The sequence below is a fragment of the Gigantopelta aegis genome, chromosome 6 (genome assembly GCF_016097555.1).
Source record: "Gigantopelta aegis isolate Gae_Host chromosome 6, Gae_host_genome, whole genome shotgun sequence".
Classification (NCBI taxonomy): Eukaryota; Metazoa; Mollusca; class Gastropoda; order Neomphalida; family Peltospiridae; genus Gigantopelta; species Gigantopelta aegis.
The window spans coordinates 73,210,435-73,232,446 of record NC_054704.1 but is presented as its reverse complement, the minus strand read 5'-3'; the positions used below and the strand labels follow the sequence as shown (position 1 = coordinate 73,232,446).

Below are 22,012 nucleotides of genomic sequence, written 5' to 3'. Positions count from 1 at the left end.
AGTTTCCGGGGAGGCATGCCCCTGGAACCCCATACAAAGTTTTTTCAATCAACTTCGTATCCAAAAGGCCTCGGCAAATACCTGATCGAACCGTCCCACTCGAAATACTGGCTACGGGCCTGTAATTTGTAATCGTAATCTTTTGTAATTTCTGAAATGAGTTAATACATTATCCATTATATCTTTTAATGAATGAAATTAGTATATGGTTGTGAAATAAAATGAACAATTTCATGTTGGTAACATCATTTGACTGCTTGAGCATATGAATTTGTTATCATGGTTACTGGATAATGTATTCGCAATCGTAATTGGTTACTTTCAATTATTTTATTTTTTTGTAATCGTAATCGTAATCAGGACATTCTTGAGTTAACACGGTTCTGGTCCGGATTTCGTTAAAACCAAATATTTGTTCCGGTTCACGGATTAGCGCATTGTTACATTCTAACCAGCATGATGTACCGGGTCGCGATGTCGTGTAGACTTTGGTGTGCTCGTCATGGCATTGCATTAGTGGGAAGCAAGCTTATTCCACAACATTGTGAGTTACAAAGTCAATTATTTATTACCACCAAATGAAATTGCATGTCATATAAATAGCATTTTTGCAATGGAAACATGCCGAGGGTTTGACTTGAAGGTCAATTTTGTGGGAGTTATCTCCCATGTACTAGATGTAGGCTTGTCAGGAAATATTTTTCGCCTGTTACCTCTCCCCCCCCCCCCCCCCCAATTATATTGATACATGTATAAAGAGGGAACCTCACCCTAATCCCAAAAGTATCCCTAAATCTAACTCTATTTCTAATCCTAACCAATGTAGCTCAGTGCATATAAAAGATCCCTTGCTACTAATTCATAATTGAACATTATAATGATTATAGCGGGTTTCCTCTCTAGGACTATATCACAATGACCAAGCGTTTGACATCCAGTAGCCGATGATTAATAAATCAATGTGCTCTAGTGGTGTCGTTAAACAAAATACACTTTTTAACTCTAACCCTAATAGGGGATAAAATATTTTAAGGTTCCCACCTCTATAACTAGAGATGATGGAAAGAGTTCAGTATTTTCCCCGCATTTGGAGTATTGAATTAGTGTTATCAACTGAATAATCACTACAAACAACGTTCTTTAGTTTGATAATTCCCGGGTCGAATCATGACATTAAACTTACATGTTGGTAACTGGTATCGACAAAGAAACCCATGTGAAACTCCATTATTGTTGTGCTGATATATGACAAAGTGTCTATGATTAACTGAACTCGCAACAATGGTTACATGCTATTGATTAAACCAAAAGGATAGTAAACAACAATAGTTAGTTAGCTTGCCCGAGTACTCTAACTGTAAGAGAGCTAGACGGACATTTGGACAGTTATATGCTCTCATTACAGCCAGAGACCAAGCTATGTACGGTAATTTTCTTTCAGTCGCTGCCCATCAAAGAGTAGTCAAAGATTCCTGCTCTAATACCACAACAATCCTATGTTTGATGTCAAATACATTTACATTGATCATTTTCGAGTTCCGTGATTAAAAAAAATCCAGATATTAATCACTAATACACACAAAACAGAAAGAAACCCAACAACACCAACATTAAGCTAAGCTTCAGTAAACTTCGGACAGCAGAATTCTTTGTTCGCTGATCTGTATGGTCACACTCAGTCATAACGTCTTCCAAGGGCCGTCTCATACGATAATACAACAAGTGCCCAACAATCACCAAAAAAATGTGTTTTGTTTATCGACACTACTAGAGCACATTGATTCATCAATCATCGGCTATTGGATGTTAGATATTTGGTAATTTTATCATAGTGTTAGATAGGAAACCCGCTACATTTTACCATTAATAGCAAGGGATCTTTTATATGCACCATCCCACAGACAGGATGGCACACACCACTCTGTCGCTTTGGTGCAGCCCAGTGATAAAGCGCTCATTTGATGCATGGTCAGTCTGGGTTCGATCTCCATCAGTGTGTCCATTCTGCTATTTCTCGCTCCAACCAGTGAACCACGACTGGTATATCAAAGGTTGTGGTATGTGCTATCCTATCTGTGGGATGGTGCATATAAAAGATCCCTTGCTACTAATGGTAAAATGTAGCGGATTTCCTCTCTTATAACACTGATAAAATTACCATATATTAGACATCCAATAGCTGATGATTAATGAATCAATCTGCTCTAGTGGTGTCGTTAAACAAAACAAACTTTTTTGGGTGATTGTCGGGCACTTGTCGTATTATCATACATGAGACAGCTGCTGGAAGATGGAATGGCTGAATGGCCGATCATGTGACTTTACATCACGATATAGGTTGGTGAACTTAGAATTCTGCTGTTGGAAGTTTACCGAAGGTTAGCTGAATGTGGGTGCTGTCGGGTTTCTTTCTATAGTGTGTGTATTAGTGATCACTATCTGGATTTTTTTAATTAAGGAACTCAAAAATGATCAATGTAATAGTATTTGACGTCAAACATAGGATTGTTGTAGTATTAGAGCTGGCATCTTTGACTACTCTTTGGTGGGCAGTAATTGAAAGAAAATTACATAGCTTGGTCTCTGACTGTAATGAGAGCATGTAACTATCCAAATGTCCGTCTAGCTCTCTTACAGTCAGAGTACTCGGGCTATTAGTTAGCGAATTTCTACTAAATTCAAGATGTCTGCATAATGTCAAGATTTGTCAAAAACATTATTTCAGCTGATCCTACAACTTAAGCTTATTCTTTTTTTAATTTTTGGTTTAGGGTGTTTTTCCCCTCTTTATACATGCATTTATAATGGGGGGGGGGGGGTAACAGGCAGAACTCTTTCCAATTTGTGCCCCCCCTCCACACATACACACACTTTAGATATTGTTCTTACAGGCATTTATACACCACATCAAATTTTTAGATTTGAGCCTAATTCATTTTAACTATAGACAAATTCGATTCAATGTGGGTTATGTTTTGTTTTTCTGACTGGTACCATACTCACCAGACTCTGACCCACAGAGCTCTGGTGTGTTTTCGACCTTAATTGCATCTTTTTGTTTTGTGGGTGGGCGGGATGTAGCCCAGTGGTAAAGTGTTCACTCAATGCGTGGTCAGTCTAGGATCGATCCCCGTTGGTGGACCCATTGAGCTATTTCTCGTTCCAGCAAGTGCTTCACAACTGGTGAAACAAAGGCTGTGGTATGTACTATCCTGTCTGTGGGATGGTGCATATAAAAGATCCCTTGCTGCTAATCGAAAAGAGTAGCCCATGAAGTGGCATCAGCGGGTTTCCTCTCTCAATATCTGTGTGGGCCTTAACCATATGTCTGACACCATATAACTGTAAATAAAATGTGTGGAATGCATCGTTAAATAGAACATTTCTTTTTTGTTTTGTGGTTAAAAATGTAAGGGTATCTTGTTTTTAGATTTTCCGATCAGTCCTATAGCACGGTGTATGAGCAGCCATGATGTCCCGTCTCACTGGAAGACGGACAAACAGATTGCCGAAGAACACAGAGCCACCATGAACTTCTACCCAGTACCAGAGGGGTCCTGGCAGGAGCAGTACACCAATACGAACAAGAAGTACAACATATACCTCATCACATCAACAGCTGTATTTGGGATCACAATGTACCTTGTTAGTGTATTAAAACTTACATTTTATGTAACAAATCAACAGCTGTATTTGGGATCACAATGTACATTAGTGTATTGAAACTTACATTTTACTTAGCCAATCAACAGCTGTATTTGAGATCACAGTGTACATTGTTAGTGTATTGTAGTGTATTGTACACTTCATAAAAATTTCAGCCTTCAGTTAAGAAGTAAAATCTCGCATGAATATCACCACATAATCACCAATAATGGTATTCCTCTTTTGTTGTTGTTGTTCAAGGTTTTGTATGTGCATGTATGTACATGTATTTAAAGCAAGGCTCGAAATTAATTTTGTTTGATGTGAAGCAATCCTTGTATATCAGATTTCAGTCAGGATTCAAAATTAGACTTCTTGTTACATAACTTTTTTAACTGCAATGTGGAATACTTAAAACACTGTATGTGGTTAAAATCTTCTGGTTTAAGTTATCACTCCTCAAAACTGAGGAATTCCAGATATGTATCAGGCTCTGTGCTTATAAAATTTTTAAAGTCTAGTAGACTCAAATCATTTAAAACATCTTAAGACTTTAATGTCATGGTAATGACAAACAAATTGCTTTCATGTAACATCGGGTTGTGTACCAGTGGTAAAGTCGGTGTGGGATGGTGCATATAAAGGATCTCTTAATTACTACTAATGAAAAAATGTAGTGGGTTTCCTCTCTACGACTATAATATGTCAAAATTACCAAATGTTTGACATCCATGTGCTCTAGTGGTATTTTTTAAACAAAACAATTTTTTTTTTTTGTAGCATGTACATGTAACATCATTCAAGTTTGGTGTTTAGATTTAAGTTTAGTAAGCATGGACCCCTGGAATACTTTAAAAAAGTAAGATGGTAAGCAAATGCTGTTTGTAAATATGAGTATCTGAAAGCACATTAATTGTGCATTTTCAAAGACATTTGTTGTCTGCCCTTTGTCATGTCAAGCCTTGTGAACTCATGAAAGTAGGAGCTTAAAATACACCAAGGCTACATGTATTTCTATTTCATTTAATAAAATGTAATTCTTATTTTTAATACATCTTTTAAATCTTATGAATTAACATAAGTTGGATTGCATTTTAAAGTTTTAAGAGCTATTCTGTACTAGGTTTTCTTGTAATTTACATGAGCTGGTTTAACTTTTGTATGCTTTTACTGTACACAGACCTGGAAAACAAATTCAGTACCTTTGAAACTTAGCTCCTAACATGAAGGAAAGACCACCCAAAGCCCTGGTCACTGAAGATGGTGAAGGTAGATACTTTTTTGTGAATTATATTATTTTTAGACTTTGGCTACTGTACTATATTTAGATTCTAGGTACTTACCATATTTTACGGCCTATAACATGCACCAGTAAATAAACCGCTACCCTTGATTTTAGACAAAGTTCTTAACTATGTCCTTACATAAACCGTACCTTTAAATAAGCATTTGTGATAACCGAGCCACAAACTTAGTTGCAGTTAAGTATTTTAGGTATTTAATAATAGTAGTAAAGAGGTCTATTCTCCCATAAATTAAAACAGTAACTAATTGTTGTTTGTGTAGCTTTCAGTTTTCACTTCAGATAAATAGGTGAGTTTTGTAAATAAAACACAAAGTTGACAAGTCCGGCTATTTCCTCGAAAATATGAACAAGTACTTGGTAATTCATTGTCTGTTATCTTACATTAGTTGAAAACACAAAAATACATGATTACATTTTATTTGTTCCATTATGATTACAATGCTTGGGCTGGTAAAATCGCTTTGCTACCCTTGAAGTCCTATGTTTTTATTTAAAATAAAAGGTTTTCAAGGATCAAAGAGGTCCCCATACTTGTACATGGGTTTAAAAACATGTATCTGTATATATTGTAGAGTGACTATGGTGCAATATATATAAATGTATTTTCAGAAGCACCTCCATCAACAGACTGGAGCACCGTGCCCGAGATCCCGGGTCACGCACCATATCTTCTCATCGGAGCTGGCACGGCATCATTTGGAGCATTCCGGGCTATAAAATCAGGAGATCCTAAAGCACAGGTATATCAGTTTATACGTAGATAATATTTATGGGGTTTAAAACAAAACAAAATACTAAAAGAAATTTATATTGTGGTTAACAAGTCATAATAATTTAATTTTTAATTAGAGGGTGGAATGTATGGTAGATTAGTGGTAAAGGGCTCCCCTCTGAGATCTATTGCCATTGGTGTGCCCATTGGGCTATTTCTCATTCCAGCCAGTGCTTCATTTCATGTAACAAAGGCCATGGTATGTACTATCCTGTATGAGGGATATCACATGTAAAAGATCCCTTGCTGCTAATCGAAAAGCACAATTGCAAATCACCCACAGTGGGTTTGGACAAAAGAATACAAAACCCCCCTTAACCAACCCCCCAAAAACTTTCCTTGGGCACACTTGATGTTGAAGCAGGGTTACATCTGATAAGAAAGACAGAAGAGGAGAATACAGGAAAGACAGGAAGGAAGGATGGACAGAAGGATAACAATGGATACAGACTGACCTTTACCTCCCAGACACATACATGTGTATACACTAATTGCTATCGAGTCTTCCCTCGGTTGTCATTCCATGATCTGAACAGATCAGGCCCATATAAGGGGATTCCCAGTCTGGAGCTCCACGTGGTAAGACGTGTTTGTTTTGCTTGTGCACACTGCACATGCTTTTGAAGTTTACTACTGGGATGTATGCGGCCATTGGAACTGATTGAACGCTGGAACGCTTCTCGTTTCGACAGTCTGCACCACCTGGATGGATTCTTTTTAAGCGAGATTCCTTGCCTCCACGTCATTTCTCTGTCTGACTGTCGACTTGTTTTTTTTTGGTGACTTGTATGACGGCCATTCTGCAGAATGCCACGGTTGTTCGCGTTTAGTCTCTACATGTCCGAGCCTGTCCTAGAAGCACTGGCCCCTACTACTCTTTTTCTAGACTTTACCTTGCTTTATAGTGATACCATCTCGTATCCTCCGGAGTCGGGCCCGTCCGCACCACTATACCAACCCATGACGACTGGACTATACCCTAGTCTGATACTCTCTCTCGTTCAGACGGATCCGGCTTCTCAAGATCTGTATTTCAGCACAGCACTAAACCTTCCAACGTCTATCGACTGTCAATCTAGGGGTTTTCTTGACGGGATGCAGCCCATCTCGTCCCTTTAAGCTGTGCACCCAAACGGCCTTAACGAGGCCACTCGCATGGACATATCGATCGGACTTTAAACTTTTAGATCTGCGTTCAAAATTTCATGTCGAAATTACCTTTTTTTTTTTTTTTAATATTATTAAATAGTCTGATCCTCTCTTCTTTCTCTTATTTAGTTTTGGACTGTCCTTAAATGCTGCAAATTATGTAAATATTTGGCCGAGCAGTCAATTCTTTTTATTTTTGGCTTGTAACCTTTTTATTTTTTTTATTTATTCTATTAACTTTTTTACTAATTGCTATTTTCAAAATTCTGCCCATTTCCCCCCCCCCTCCATCCCGAGTCAGGCCACCGATCTTATCGGAGGTCGGACTCGGGATGGGCGTGTTCGAAACCCTAGTGGTATATGGGCACGTTAAACTAGTTATCATCATCACCATATAAGGGCCCTTATGGGCAACCTAGGGAGACATCTCAATACCAAATAGGTCCTAGTAATGAGCTACTCTCGGCAAACTAAGTTCTAAAACTTATATAGCTCCCCCTTTCCAATTCGGCAGACTGATATAAAAAAAAGTGCCATATTTCCAATTCAGATTGCACACCTTTTTCCTTTTGGCATTAATTCTACGGGACATTCCAAATTCTATAGCACCAAAACCAACCCCCTGTTAGTTACCGACCCCGGTTGGGCTGCTGGTGCTCCCTTGCACCTGCCAGTGCATTTGGTGCCTTCTCCCACCCACCCCATTCCTTTCCTGTCCTGGACGGAGGAACTGGCCAAGGCCGGCATCTGTGCCCACGACAGACATGCGCTAAAACAGCTTGCTCTGAATGTGCATGTTAATCCCTATACCATACCATAATTGAAAAGAGTAACCCATGAAGTAGCAGAAGTAGGTTTCCTCATTATCTTGTGTATATCAAATAAAGTTGAAAACATGCTGACCTGGCATGTAACTCAACTATTTGTATTTCTATAGCCATTACCTGTCCTCAAACAAGTGCACCTCCCCCCCACGCAAGTGGTCTGGTCCGAACATCCCAACAGCCAATGGGATGGCCTAAATTCTTCTACTGCATACTGCTCTCTAGTTCCGGTCACATGACTGTAACTTCCTTCTTTTTCTCTTCGCTAAAGGGTCTGGACGTCCTTTTGCTTGGCTCTGTTTGAGTCAACTTTTTATAAGACCTTTGGTTTTGTATTCGTGTTTGGGTGAAATGTTTTTTCACCTTCGGTTTCGTTAGCTTTCATTAGCTTTCGTGCGTATTTCGCTTGACTTTCCAAGCGTTAATTACATGAAATGTTGTTTATATTGCCGGTTGTCGTGTCGGACGCCATTTGCAAAATGGCGTCTGTGTTGACTGGCTTTGTGTTTGGGTGAAATGTTTTTCACCTTAATTTTCGTTAGCTTTCGTATGTTTTTCGCTTGACTTGCCAAGTGTTAATTACATGAAATGTTGTTATATTGCCGGTTGTCGTGTCAGACGCCATTTGCAAAATGGTGTCTTTGTTGACCGGCTTTGTGTTTGTGTCATGGATTCTTTTTCTTTCTCTTTCACAGATTGAAAACTTATTATCATGTCGGATGTTAATGTTCAGCGACAAGTACGAGCGTGTTTACGATGTAAGAAGTTCACTGCAGGCGGCGACCCTCATGATTTATGTCCGGGTTGCCGTGTTCCATGTAGCCTCTCTTCGAGATGCGACCTGTGTTCGGGCCTGTCTACTGTCGAGTTCGCGGCTTACTTGAAGGTGGTGTCGGCGAGAGCCAAGAAAGTGGAATCTTCGCCGTCAATTGCAGACTCCGTAGCAGAAGTATTACGTTCGATGCTACCCACTATGCTGAAAGAGACCATGGCGTCGATGGCGGCCTTACCAAAACCGGCGGGTTTGGGGTCTGGTCCGGTTCCAGTCCCTTCTTCGGGGGGTGCGGCTCCAGGATGCAAGACTTCAGATGACAGGCCTGCAGCCCTCTGACAAGCCGACTCAATCAGTTAGACGTTCCACGGCCTCCAAGGATCACCGATCTTCAGCGGGAAAGTCATCTTCGGCGCAGCGGAGCCGGGACCGTAGCCGTTCCCCACTACCTGCACGGCTCCCTACGGGTTCCGTGGATCGGCAGCGCAGACCTTCTATTGAGGCTTCCGAGGGTTCTCGGATCTGTTTCGGCGGATCGATTAGCCTGTGCTCGAGTGCTTCGAGACTTTGGAGATGCAGCGCCTACAGCGGTTTCCATCATTGATGAGCCTGACTCTCCTGACCATATGACTATGAGGGATTGCTTGGCGGCCGTCTATGACATGTTGCCGTCCTTGCCACATCCACCAACGCCGTCCTAGAAGGGACCGACACCGATGATAGCGACTGATGTCTCTCCGGAAGATGTGGTGATCCGTTCCTTGGCAGCTGGTACACTCGTATCCGAGGTGGCGACAGATTTAGACCGCACCTTTAAAGACATAGCGTCCTTCGTCGCCTTCCCGTCTTGGGGTCACCGTATGTATCCGGTGTTTGACATGCCCTTTACAGATGGAGCTCTGTCTTTGGATGAAGATGTTCACCGTCTTGGGAAGTCGTCAACTGTGGATTTGACGGACAAACAAGTACAAGCCATGGATACTGCCCAGAGACGTTGCTTGTTTGTGTTATCTTACTTGGACGTTTTCCTTGCTGCGATGGCCACCCAGGCAAAAGATGCACGGTGCTATGCGCTGTTTCAGCAATCGGCGCAGATGCTAGCTTTCCTGACGTCTTCGGTGACTTCGATGTCCTCGATGTTGATGCAATACCATCGCCAGGCTTATCTGAAAAAGTCCACTTTGGATTTCCAGCATAAGAAGGAGCTGTTAGCTCAACCATGGTCCGCAACGAAGCTGTTTGCAGGCAAGGTTTCTGATGTGGTGAAGGCCAATGATAAGGACCAACAGTCGACAGCAACTGTCAAAGCGTTGCAACTTATTTCGACGTTGGAATCCACGAAGCGAAAGTCTACATTCACTCCACAACCACCATCTAAGCGCTGGAAAAGTTCCTTTCGAGGTCAACCTTCTCGACGGTTTCCGGTCAGACGACCATCCGGTCCTCCAGCTCGGACCCAGGGGAAGCCTGGTCGACGTTGACGCCAGCCAACAGATCGTGGACTGCTCAGATTGCTTCAACCTACGCCCGCCCCTGATTTTGAACCAGAACAACGATTCGGTTTTGACGCTTCCATGGTCGGAAGTTGACTTCGCCGTTATTGGCGAAACTGGCACACACTTTGCCAAGATCCGTTTGTCACGTCGATCTTGAAGACAGGGTATCGTCTGCAATTGTCTGCCATCCCTCCATTGACCACTTCACCTCGAGAACCGCGGCATTCCGTCGCGCAAGTCAAGGTTCTACAGGAGTCCGTCAACAAGCTGGTGGAGAAGGGAGTCGTTCGCAGCATTTCGGAAGCTCACTTAACACCCGGCTTTTACTCGGACATCTTTCTCGTACCAAAGAAAGATTCTCCGGAGCTGCGAATGATCCACAACTTGGAGGTTTTCAGCGACCACTACCTGTCTCCACCTCCGACCTTCAAGATGTTAACGTTGCGAGATGTCATAGCCGTGATCAGACCGGGGGATTGGCTTGCCTCGCTAGATCTCAAGGACGCCTACCTGCACGTTCCGATGCATGCCGATTTTCATCACTACCTGCGGTTTGTGCTACAGGGTCGGCATTACGAATGGACAGTCCTGCCCTTTGGGATATCCATAGCGCCATGGCTGTTCACCAGAATCACGACTCCCGATGTCACGTTTCCTGCATCGCAGAGGTATATCCTTTTACCCGTACCTCGACGATTGCCTGATGAGGTGTCACAGCAAGACAGGGCTGACTGCCTTCATCATGGACTTTCTCAAGCAGCTGGGTTGGATTATCAACATCGAGAAATCTCGACTGGCTCCCACGCAGTCTCTACAGTTCATAGGTGCTTGGCTTCGACCCGACCTGGGCCTCGTTCAAGTTCCTTTAGACCATTGGGAGAAGATCCAGACCATGATTGCCATAGCCCTCACCGCTCCAATAACCTTCCGCGGTTGGCAGAGTCTCCTGGGTCTCCTCACTTCCGCCCAGGATTTGACACTCAGAGGTCGTCTCCAGTTGCGGCGCTTGCAGATGTTTCTCAACCCGTTTGTTCGTTTCAACAATCCGGACTTGATCATCTCACTCCCGGACGATCTACGCTCCAGCCTACAGTGGTGGCAGCTCCGATCGAACGTCTTAGAAGGTGTCTCTATGCGGGCCTTCATAGCCACTCATCACCTGTTTGTCGACGCGTCACTGGAAGGTTGGGGAGCCCATCTAAGCAACCAGACTACTTCAGGGCTGTGGTCTCCCGGCGAACTCGGACTCCACATCAACCTGCTAGAGTTGTTGGCAGTCTACTACGCTATCCTTCATTGGCGACAAATGTTGACGGAAGCCTCTCTCATGGTGGCCACAGACAGTACTACCGCGGCGGCTTACATCAATCGTCAGGGCGGAACTCACTCCAGCAGTCTGCTGCAGTTGACTTATCGTCTCTACAAGCTGGTCGACGAAATTCCATTGCAACTTCGGGCTCGTCATATTCCAGGGGTTTCCAATGTACTAGCCGACACATTGTCCCGGCCATCGTCTCCACAGCCGACGGAGTGGATACTCCATCCGGAAGCGTTTCGATGGGTGTGCGACAGACTTTGGACACCAAACATCGATCTTTTAGCCACACGATTCAACCATCAGCTGAGGGTTTACGTGTCTCCGGTGCCGGATCCCGAAGCTCTGGATCTCGACGCATTGGCCATCAGCTGGGAACAGATGGACGCGTACGCTTTTCCTCCACCAATCCTCCTTCCAAGGGTGCTGCAGAGGTTTCAGCTGTACCATTGTCGCCTGTTACTCATTGCTCCGATGTGGCCATCCAGGATGTGGTATCCAGATCTAATACGTCTTGCCGATCCACATCCTTTACCGCTGCCAGACTGGGATCATCTGTTGCTGCATCCCACGTCAAGACTATACCATCCACGTCCGCAGTTGTTCCAACTGCACACGTGGACTTTATCTCCAAGAGTTTGAGGAAGAAAGGTTTTTCTTCACAGTCTACGGCGGCCATTTTGAAAGCGCACAGATCATCTACTACTGCGGCTTACAACGTCAGATGGCTTTGCTTTCACCGATGGTGTGTCCGGCAAAAACTCAAACCTCAGACGATCCAGATACCTCGTCTTGCTGATTTTTTGCTGTATCTGCGGACCACTTTACGATTGAAGGGGTCTACCATCGCTGGGTACGTTTCGGTCATCGCTACTGTTCGTGATGTCACTACTGGAACGAAGTTATCGGATATTCCTGAGATCCATAAGATGATCAAAGGGTTTCGCCTTGAAGATCAAGTACACCGGTTTCGGCCACCAAGATGGGACCTGAATCTGGTGTTACGAGCGTTATCGACCGCACCTTATGAGCCGATCGAATCCTCTTCCCTGCAAGATTTGACGCGGAAGACGGTGTTTTTACTCGGTTTCGCCATGGCTGCCCGTGTCTCAGAACTTCATGCTCTTGATGTAGACTTGGTACGTTTTCACCGAGATCGGCGTGCAGTCAACTTGGGGTTACTCATGACCTTTGTTGCAAAGAATCAGTTACCAGACCAAGCGCCTCGCTCGTATGTTGTGCAGGCCCTCTCCTCTATCATTGGTTCGGCGGACGTTGAGGACTTGGCGTTGTGCCCTGTTCGAGCCCTGCACCAGTACATCGAGAGGACCAGATCTTTTCGACAACATCGCAAAAGACTTTTCCTCTCCTGTAACCAGAGTCGGTTGAGGGATATTACCAAGAACACGGTGGCCACATGGATCCGGTCTTCTATCCTGACGCCTATCAGACGGAGGGTTTACCTGCTCCGTCTGCTTCCAATCCGCATGAACTCCGTGCCTTGGCTGCCACGATGTCCCTGCACTGCAACACATCCATTCAGCACATCATCACTGGCTGTTTCTGGGCTACGGACTCCATCTTCGCCAACTATTATCTGAGGGATGTCTCCACATAAGACGTTGAGGGGTTCCATCATCTGGGTCCGGTTGTTGCTGCACAGACTCTGTTGAATACAAGCCGTCCTCGTCACCGTTGATGTCTGTCTGATTCTGGGCTGCATACTGAGATGTCCATCGAATCGACAGGTGAGGATTGCTTAGACTTTTGTTCTTTTGCACAGTTTACGCACTGGTGCCGGAACTTTTGTCTCGATAACCTTTACCCTGCACTGCATGTGGTTATTTGTTGTCGTTATTGAACTAACAGTTCTTTGGTGTACTAGACAGAAAACACTCGGGGGGCTTGTTCTGTTCAATGTTCTGACGGATGCACCTCATTAGGTTGTCGCTTGTTATTGAAAAACTATAACACTTCAATACGTGAGGGTTACCTAACACCTGCATCCCTGGTGGCTACGTCTTCCCACCCTGTTAGACCAGCATGAGATGTGGCTTCCGCCTCCTGGTCCATGTGTTCTAGGAGCCGTACCTGCCACTGCTGACGGATGCCACCATTCTGGTTGTTGTTACTAACATCACCTGCATTGGTCTGTGACGGGCATCCCTAGGAGGAGAGCTTACCAAGGTTGGCCTTATTCTTCCACTAGTCAGCCTCTTTCCGGTTGGGGAGTTATCACAAGCATCTACAGATTTCGGCACCCACCACCATCTGTTGAATGCTGCACTTGTTTGAGGACAGGTAATGGCTATAGAAATGGAGAAAACTTGGAGTGTTTTCTCTTTTATAGATACATTACCTGTCCTCAAGATTTCATCCCGCCCGGGCCTCCCCGCTTCCTGTTCTCCGTGCGATGCGCTCAGGGAAAAAGAAGGAAGTCACAGTCATGTGACCGGAACTAGAGAGCAGTATGCAGTAGAAGAATTTAGGCCATCCCATTGGCTGTTGGGATGTTCGGACCAGACCACTTGCGTGGGGGGGGGAGGTGCACTTGTTTGAGGACAGGTAATGTATCTATAAAAGAGAAAACACTCCAAGTTTTCTGCAATGTGTTTGGTATATGGTGGTAGTTAGTGGTTATTTTGCCAGAGTAATGTCCCTGTGGGTCAGTAAAGATATCTCAATGTTAACTAGGGAATCCAGAGTCAAACTGATAGCATGCTAAAATGACCCCCCCCCCCCCCCCCCCACACACACACACCATCTGCATTATTAATATATTTATCATTAAGGTCTTGGTGATTGGTGAGGAAAACCACATTCCATACATGCGTCCACCACTCTCCAAAGAGATGTGGTTTAGTGATGACAGAAATGCTACGCAGAATTTACGTTTCAAGCAATGGAATGGCAAAGAAAGAAGGTGAGGGTGGGGTTTTTTTTACAAATAAAGACATTTAATTCCACAGAATTCTGGTTTATTAAAGCACAAAGCAGTGTTTTTTGTGCTATGTATCTAAAGAATTTTAAAATTAATAAACAAAATAAACACAAATATTAATTTAGTTTTCTTTAATTGATTTAAAATGATTCAGTTTGAATCCCTTTAGTATTTGTGCCTGTTAAAATTATCAAGTGGAATGTGTGTAATCCAGATTCTGATTAAACTGGTATGATCAACACCACTTGAGCACATTGAATTATTAATCATCGGCTGTTGGATCTCAAACCTTTGATAATTTTGACATATAGTCTTAGAAAGGAAACCCGCTACATTTATCCATTAGTAGCAAGAGATCTTTTATATGCACCATCCCACAGAAGGGATAGTACATACCACAGCCTTTGATATACCAGTCGTGGTGGACTGACTGGAACAAGAAATACATGTAGCACTGGGCCCATTGATGGTGATCGATCCTAGACTGACCACACATCAACCGAGTGTTTTACCACTGGGCTACGTCCCGCTCCCAGAGTCCCGTTCAGTGCAAATAGCTTGTAAGAAATTGTTTTATCCAGCACTCTCTGTATACCAGCACATTTCGTTAGTCCATTGTATTAATCAGACCATGAGCCTATTAAACAGTGCGCTGGCATTCTAGTGTTACTTGGTATCCTGATAAAAATGTGATATTTTATTTCAGTGTATATTTTGAACCAGCCAGCTTCTACATAGAACCCAAGAAATTACCATTCCAAGAAAACGGTGGCGTTGCAGTACTCACTGGTAAAAAGGTACTACCTGGTATATAATATATATTCCACACTCTTGATGTATTCCTTTTGATCCAAAAAGCACTAGCAACTTTCATTTAAGAATTGTGCCTTTTTCTTTTAGGTTCATCAGGATATGAAATATAAAAACAAATATATGCAAACTTTATAAATCTCCCAAGTGAGGTTCAGTGGTGTAATGTGGGCGGGGCCCCCGGGTCGGTTGCCCATGGTGCAAAATTCTGGACTGGTGGAAGGGACTCGAGGAGTGCTAACGGCCACTGGTTAGGAGGTGCAATACTTGCCTTGCCCCGGGTGCTGGCAATCCACGCTACGCCACTGGTGAGGTTCTGTAGTATTTAATTATATATGTTCAGTGATAGCTTTTTATAATGTTACTATTATCATTTGTGAGATTTGGTTTGATGGTATGCACCCAGGACTGTACATCCTTTGAACTGTGATATAATTGTGGTTATTTCTGACAGGTGATAAAGCTGGACCCCTCTGAGAAGAAAGTGTGGCTTGATAATGGATCAGAAATTACATATGACAAGTGTCTTATTGCTACAGGTGAGACATTCTCCACTCATATACTACAACCTAAAACATTTTAGTAGTGGGACTATTGTACACACGTGGAACTGTACAACAGTGTTATATACTGTAAACAGGTGTACATATAAATTTTGCAACATTTTTTACCCAATCTCAGGTTACGAAATTTACATGTATACATTTATTTTTATTGCAAATACACACTGTATATACCAACTTTTGTTCACAATATTAAAAAATCACAAGCATGTGCTAAATTGCATATTCGCTAAAAAAAAAAAAAAAAAGTTTAATCCGGTTCACAAACTCAATGGTGTTTTTTCAATGTTCTTCCACTTTATAACCACATAACACATTTCATAACCCTCTCCTCCCTTACACATAACGTAAATGTTCTATCTATTAAAAAAAAAAAAACCCAGTAATGTTATATGTATTTAGTAAGTTTTACAAGTTTAAATGATACATGAAAAAATGTTGGGCACTTTACATTAAGCTGCATAATTTTAATATGTGGTACATGTATAACTATTGATTCAAAACTGTTTATCCATTTCAATATAAAATTAAATATTAGTGTTAATGTTTAGATTACATAATATTATGCAATAGGAAACTGTAATAAGGTTAATAATTTCACATGAGTATTTTGTGTTTTAAGGTGGCAAGCCAAGACATTTGCCAGTTCTTGATAATGCTGGAGAAGATGTTAAGAAGAGGACAGTGTTATTCCGATCTGTGAGTTTCTCGCTTTTAACGCCACCTATTTGCGTATACATATTCTAAAACAAAAACACCCTTCATTTTGAAAATAAATATTTACAGTACCGTATATTCCCATGTATTATGCACACTTTTTTTCTTCAGAAAATACCGGTTAAAAATTGGGGTGCAATAGAAAAAACTATCTTTTAAAAATGTCCAGCGATCACCTATAAAAAATTGCCGATTGGTAGTTTACAGTACTTTATAGGTTATTGACAGTGTTCGTTACAACGAAATGCCAAAACCCTCTTAAAAATCGCTTTTCATTTATTTGTTGGTCATTTACAGGGTATGGGTATATAATTTTGTTTTGATTTATGAATGTGTACGTCTGTGACATGTAAGTAAGAAAGTACTAGCCTATGTTTAATGTGACATGAAGGTCCATGACTTAAGTACCTAACTTTAGTTTTGTTTCTTGAATATACTGCTGCTTTCGCTTTTTGTAAATTTTTGTGACGGGGGGGGGGGGGGGGGGGGGAACGGTACATCTTGCATCCACCGTCAATTTTGTGGTTTAAAAAAATGGTGCGCATTATAATGTGGTTCATTTTCTTTTTTCTTAGAATAAATGTTCAAAGTGGGGGGTGCGCATTATACACTGGTGCACATAATACATGGGAAAATACAGTATTATGAATTAAGTAAATTTTTGCAAAATCTGATAAGCTTTTTAATATTATTGGAATACATTTTGTCTTTTCCATGGAAGGGGAGATCCAATATTCATACAACAATCCAACATATTTGTGGTTGGCTTTTGTTTGGTATGTGCTGTCCTGTCAGTGAGATATAAAATATCTGTTGCTACTAAAGATTAATTACTCTAGTGGTGTTATTAAAGAAAATAAATATTACTTTTATTTGTGTTTGAGTCTACATTACTGTTTCACATTAGCTTATTTCATAAACTGGATACATATAGTTGCATATTTATCATTAAGAAGAATATATTTTACAGATTGAAGATTTTCAGCGCCTTGATCTGATCACAGAAAGAGCTAAATCAGTGGCTATAGTTGGAGGTGGTTTCCTTGGCAGTGAGTTAGCTTGTGCATTAGGAAAGAAAGGTAAACCAATACAGTTCAGCCACCAATCAGAATGTGCTTAACCATTTCATATGCATATACAGTGTTCGAGATTAAAAATTTGTGGCAGTATCCCAGTTGGATACTAACATTTCAAAATCTGGTATCCCACCTGAGAATTTAGTATCCCACTTGAATGAAATTCATAAATAAATAACATCATAACAAAACTTGGATGACACGATTTAGCAGTTCTCGTTCAGTCTATTGCAATGCTCGAAAATAGTGTTATCGCAATTGCGAAATTCGTGAAGTCTGACATTTGCAATCGGGAAACGGAATCTATTTTTTATATATAAACTAACATAAATTAATATTTAGTCCGCAGTAATCTTCATCCATTGTGAGTGTTTCTGACATTACTATTGATAAACCTACCTGTATCAATTTTCTGCATATGTGGAATCAATATCTCAAATAACATTTGAAGGGAGGAAACATCCAACAAAAACAATAGCGATTTAGCAGTTCCCAGTCTATTGCTCCAGTGTGGCATTAGACTGGGTATGTGTTTGGGAAGATATTGTCATAGCATAGCATTAGACTGGGTATGAGCTCGAAAATATTGTTACTTAACAACATCATATGGTGTATCCCGGTGGGATACTGGATTCGTGAAGTCTGGTATCCAAAATTAAATTCTGGTATCCCCGGGATATTGGGATACCGTTAATCTCAAACACTGCATATATACATATATATATATATATTTTTATTTTTTTTATTTTTTTTAAATATTGCTTGAAAAACTTAAGAGTAAGCTAAACTATTATATTTGACATAGGGTGAGAATATAGGATTATTTGATCTCTTTCCAACTACTGGTTTATCAAACATAGTGGTATGTACTGTCATGTCTGTGGTAAAGTGCTTTTAGAAGATCCAGGAGATAAAATGTAGCCTGTAGGATCAAAGTCCCCTTGGTAGTGCGCGAGTGCGAATAATTTGTATATGCTCTTATACCACTAGAGTTGCGAGCATATCTGTCCCGGCACAAGCCCCTGGCTATCCAGAGACAGGCCCCGGGAAAAAAATTAAGCAGACAGTTTTGAAATTTACATCCAAAAATTAAATAGTGGGCCTTTAAAATTTTGAGGGTGGGGGGGTAGACTTGAAAATGGGCAGAATTTTGAAAATGGCAATTAGTAAAAAAAAGATAATAGAATTAAAAAAAAAAAAAAAAGTTACACGCCAAAAATAAAAAGAATTGACTGCTTGGTCGAATATTTATATACTTATTTGGAGCATTTTAGAAGGACAGTCCAAAAATAAATAAGAGAAAGAAGAGAGGATCGGACTATTTAATAATATTAAAAAAAGAAAGTAATTTCGACATAAACTTTTGAACAAAGGTCTAAAAGTTTAAAAGTCCACTTGAGTTGCCTCGTTAAGGTAGACCCATTGTTTTCTTCCACCACAATAAGTGCCCCATGACTGATTTATCAAAGGCTGTGGTATGTGCTTTCCTGTCTGGAAAAGTGCATATAAAAGATCCCTTGCTGCTAATTCGAAAATTTTGTGGGTTTTCTTGCTAAAACTATATATATTTGATAGTGGTGTCATTAAGCAAAACAAATTGTACTTTAATTACCTGAAAATATTTGGTATCTCCAGATTATCATGTTTCATGTGTGTTTTGTCTTGTATATTGTACTATGCTTTAAGTGTCATGTATATTATAATAACTAAGTAATTACATCTTTATTATGTTTGCTATTTTTGTTGTGTTCTAAAATAAATATTCAACTTGAATAATACTAAGTGAAAATATATTTCAGGAAAGAAGAAAGGCATCAAGGTTTATCAATTGTTTCCAGAAAATGGTAAGTATTTGAACTTGAATAAACAGTCCGAATTTTCTTATGAGGTTAAATGACTCAAAAGCATCTTGGTAGTATGGCGGACCCATTAAGTTTAGTTTTTTATTGTCCAAACCAATGACCCACAACTGGTGATCAATGACCATGGCATGTGCTGTCTTGCTTGTGGGGAAAGTGTGTATAAAACATCTCTTGCTGTTAATGGAAACATGTAGTTGGCTCCTCTGAAGACAGTTATGTCAGAATTATCAAGTGTACCACATCCAATGGCTGATAATTAAATCAATCAGTGTGCTCTGGTAGTGTCTTTAAACAATGACTTCAAAAGTAATTATATTATGTACATTAAACTTGATGTGTCGTTCTACTTATTTGGTTTATTTTAATGTGTGTTTCTCTTTCAGGCTGCGATGCCATACAACCATAAATAAAATATGTTGAGTGTGTCATCAAATAAAACATTTCGTTCCTTCTCTTTTGGGGCTGGATGTAGCCCAGTGGTAGAGCGCTCGCTTGATGCGTGGTCGGTCTAGGATTGATCCCTGTCTGTGAACCCATTGGGTTATTTCTCGTTCCAGCCAGTGCTCCACAACTGGTGTAACAAAGGCTGTGGTATGTACTATCCTGTCTGTGGGATGGTGCATATAATAGATCCCTTGCTGCTAATTGAAAAGAGTAGCCCATGAAGTGGCGACAGCAGGTTTCCTCTCTCAGTAACTGTGTGGTCCTTAACCATATGACTGATTCCTTCTGTTTCAGGCAATATGGGTCGTGTTCTCCCAGAATATATCAGCAACTGGACCACAAAGAAAGTCCAGTCTGGTGAGTTCCTTATTTTTAATATGCAGAATTTTGGTCAGCTGTTTATACAATCTCAAATTCAATTTTGAGTAGTCATATATCCTAAAATATGATTAATTTTAGTACGCCAATTAATATTTCGGGTACATTTCCAAAAATGTTCACTGAAATATATATTATCGCCACTTGACATCGTCGAAGGAATATAGCATCTTACTTGTATGTACGAATGTGATAAGCTGACATCACCACTCTAGTGACATTATTTCTCATCCAATTGTCATGAAACTTCATATATAGGAATACAATTATGATATCTTATATCTTGAACAAGCTCATGTTCTGCGTCTCTGCATCAAAGGTCAAGGTCACTTAATAAAAAGAAATATATTGCTAAAAATAACAACTTCATTTTTCAACTGATTTTTATCAAACTTCAAATATAGGAAAAGGAACTAATATCTTGGAACAAGATTGCCTCTCTGCATTGAAGATCAAGGTCATTGTTACCAAAAATAGAAGTATGATGTCACCACTTTAGCGACTTCAGTTCTCATCAGATTTTCATGAAATTTCAAATATAGGAAGAGGATGTTTCAATCGCGAGGAAATTTTCAGCATTTCCAATGTCTTGTTTTTTTTAACGTTTTGTTTTTCACTTAAATATTTAATTTTTACTGTTTTGTTTTTCAGAGGGAGTTGATGTTATTCCAAATGTCAAAGTTGAATCTGCCAGTTACAACCGAGGCAAAGTTGATCTTGGTCTCAGCAATGGCAAATCTGTAAGTGAAAATGATTGCTATTCAAGGTGGGGCAGGGTGCCAGACTCTACTTATGAATTGTCCTACCATTAAAAAAATCTTTAAAAAGAGTCCAAAAATGCCGTCCAAAACATTGCTGTTTTGTTCTTCACATGCTAGGTAGTTGTGTTTCAGGTACATAGGGATACAGGCTCCCAGTTTTGTAGGGGGACAGGCTGTTTTTTGCCCAAATTAAATGGAAATGCCAGAATCTGGATAACATGGTTTGTTTATATTAGCATTGCTGCCAAACATCTATATAAGGATACAAACGAATCACTACACATTTTTACATGAATTATAACTAATTTTGCGGGTAGAATGATAAAAATGCATGGTATAAAGGCCTCAGGTTTGCACATTTTAGCTGAATATCTCTAATGTTTTTGCCCGAATTTGAGGATATGCTTCAGCATTAGGGAGGCAAAGATGTTCCTAAATTTTAAATGATTATATTCAATGTATATAACTCTTGATGAATAGTTTTTTTAATATATAACTCCGTCCTCAATCATAGATTTCATTTCATAAATGAATAGAGGATGCTCGCCGAGTGTCTTGTGATATCATAATTTATCAGCAAGCCTTGGATTTTATACTTTTATCAATGAGTGCTGATAAATTATGATATCACAAGACATGAAGGGGTATTCTTTTTATGAACCATTATCATTCTTTTCATTTGAGACAATGGTAAGCAATGTCAGTACTGTGGGTTGAATGACACTATATTTGGCAGCAGTAGACTCGTTAACTAGCAGACGACAGTGGGGTGACGTCACTAATGATTGTGTTGTTAATTTTATAATAAATCTGACTTCCTTTTTCTTCACTAATACCAATCATTTGTGCCTTCATTCATGTACATGCACTTACCTTTGTGTAACACCAAATAGCCAATATATATTTTTTATTCAGGGATGTCATGAAGCATTCATTTGTTCTTTTTATGTGTTTAGTTCTACAATTTCAAGATGGGTATTAAATATTTACACAGTACCTGTAGTCCGTGTCTATGTTTGCAGGTATCTGCTGACGTTGTTGTGGTAGCAGTGGGTCTGGAACCCAACGTTGAGCTGGCGAAGACGTCTGGTCTTGAGACGGACGATGTTCACGGTGGTTACCGTGTTAATGCCGAGCTAGAGGCCAGGTCCAATGTGTGGGTGGTAAGTAACAACATGTAG

The 22,012-nt window shown here is 40.7% G+C and overlaps 1 protein-coding gene across 1 annotated transcript in view; it reads left to right on the top strand.

The window, feature by feature from the left end:
• The first annotated feature begins 432 nt into the window (after positions 1–432).
• Positions 433–22,012, top strand: part of LOC121374996 (apoptosis-inducing factor 1, mitochondrial-like) — a 28,522-nt gene continuing 6,942 nt past the window's right edge. The window contains exons 1-13 of the mRNA XM_041502179.1: positions 433–544; positions 3,431–3,645; positions 4,826–4,914; positions 5,561–5,691; positions 14,072–14,202; positions 14,927–15,017; positions 15,485–15,569; positions 16,216–16,292; positions 17,281–17,389; positions 19,186–19,230; positions 19,987–20,049; positions 20,722–20,810; positions 21,854–21,994. Of these exons, the coding sequence (XP_041358113.1) occupies positions 4,869–4,914; positions 5,561–5,691; positions 14,072–14,202; positions 14,927–15,017; positions 15,485–15,569; positions 16,216–16,292; positions 17,281–17,389; positions 19,186–19,230; positions 19,987–20,049; positions 20,722–20,810; positions 21,854–21,994 (1,008 nt within the window). The 5' untranslated portion in view covers positions 433–544; positions 3,431–3,645; positions 4,826–4,868. The remainder of the gene's footprint in view (positions 545–3,430; positions 3,646–4,825; positions 4,915–5,560; positions 5,692–14,071; positions 14,203–14,926; positions 15,018–15,484; positions 15,570–16,215; positions 16,293–17,280; positions 17,390–19,185; positions 19,231–19,986; positions 20,050–20,721; positions 20,811–21,853; positions 21,995–22,012) is intronic.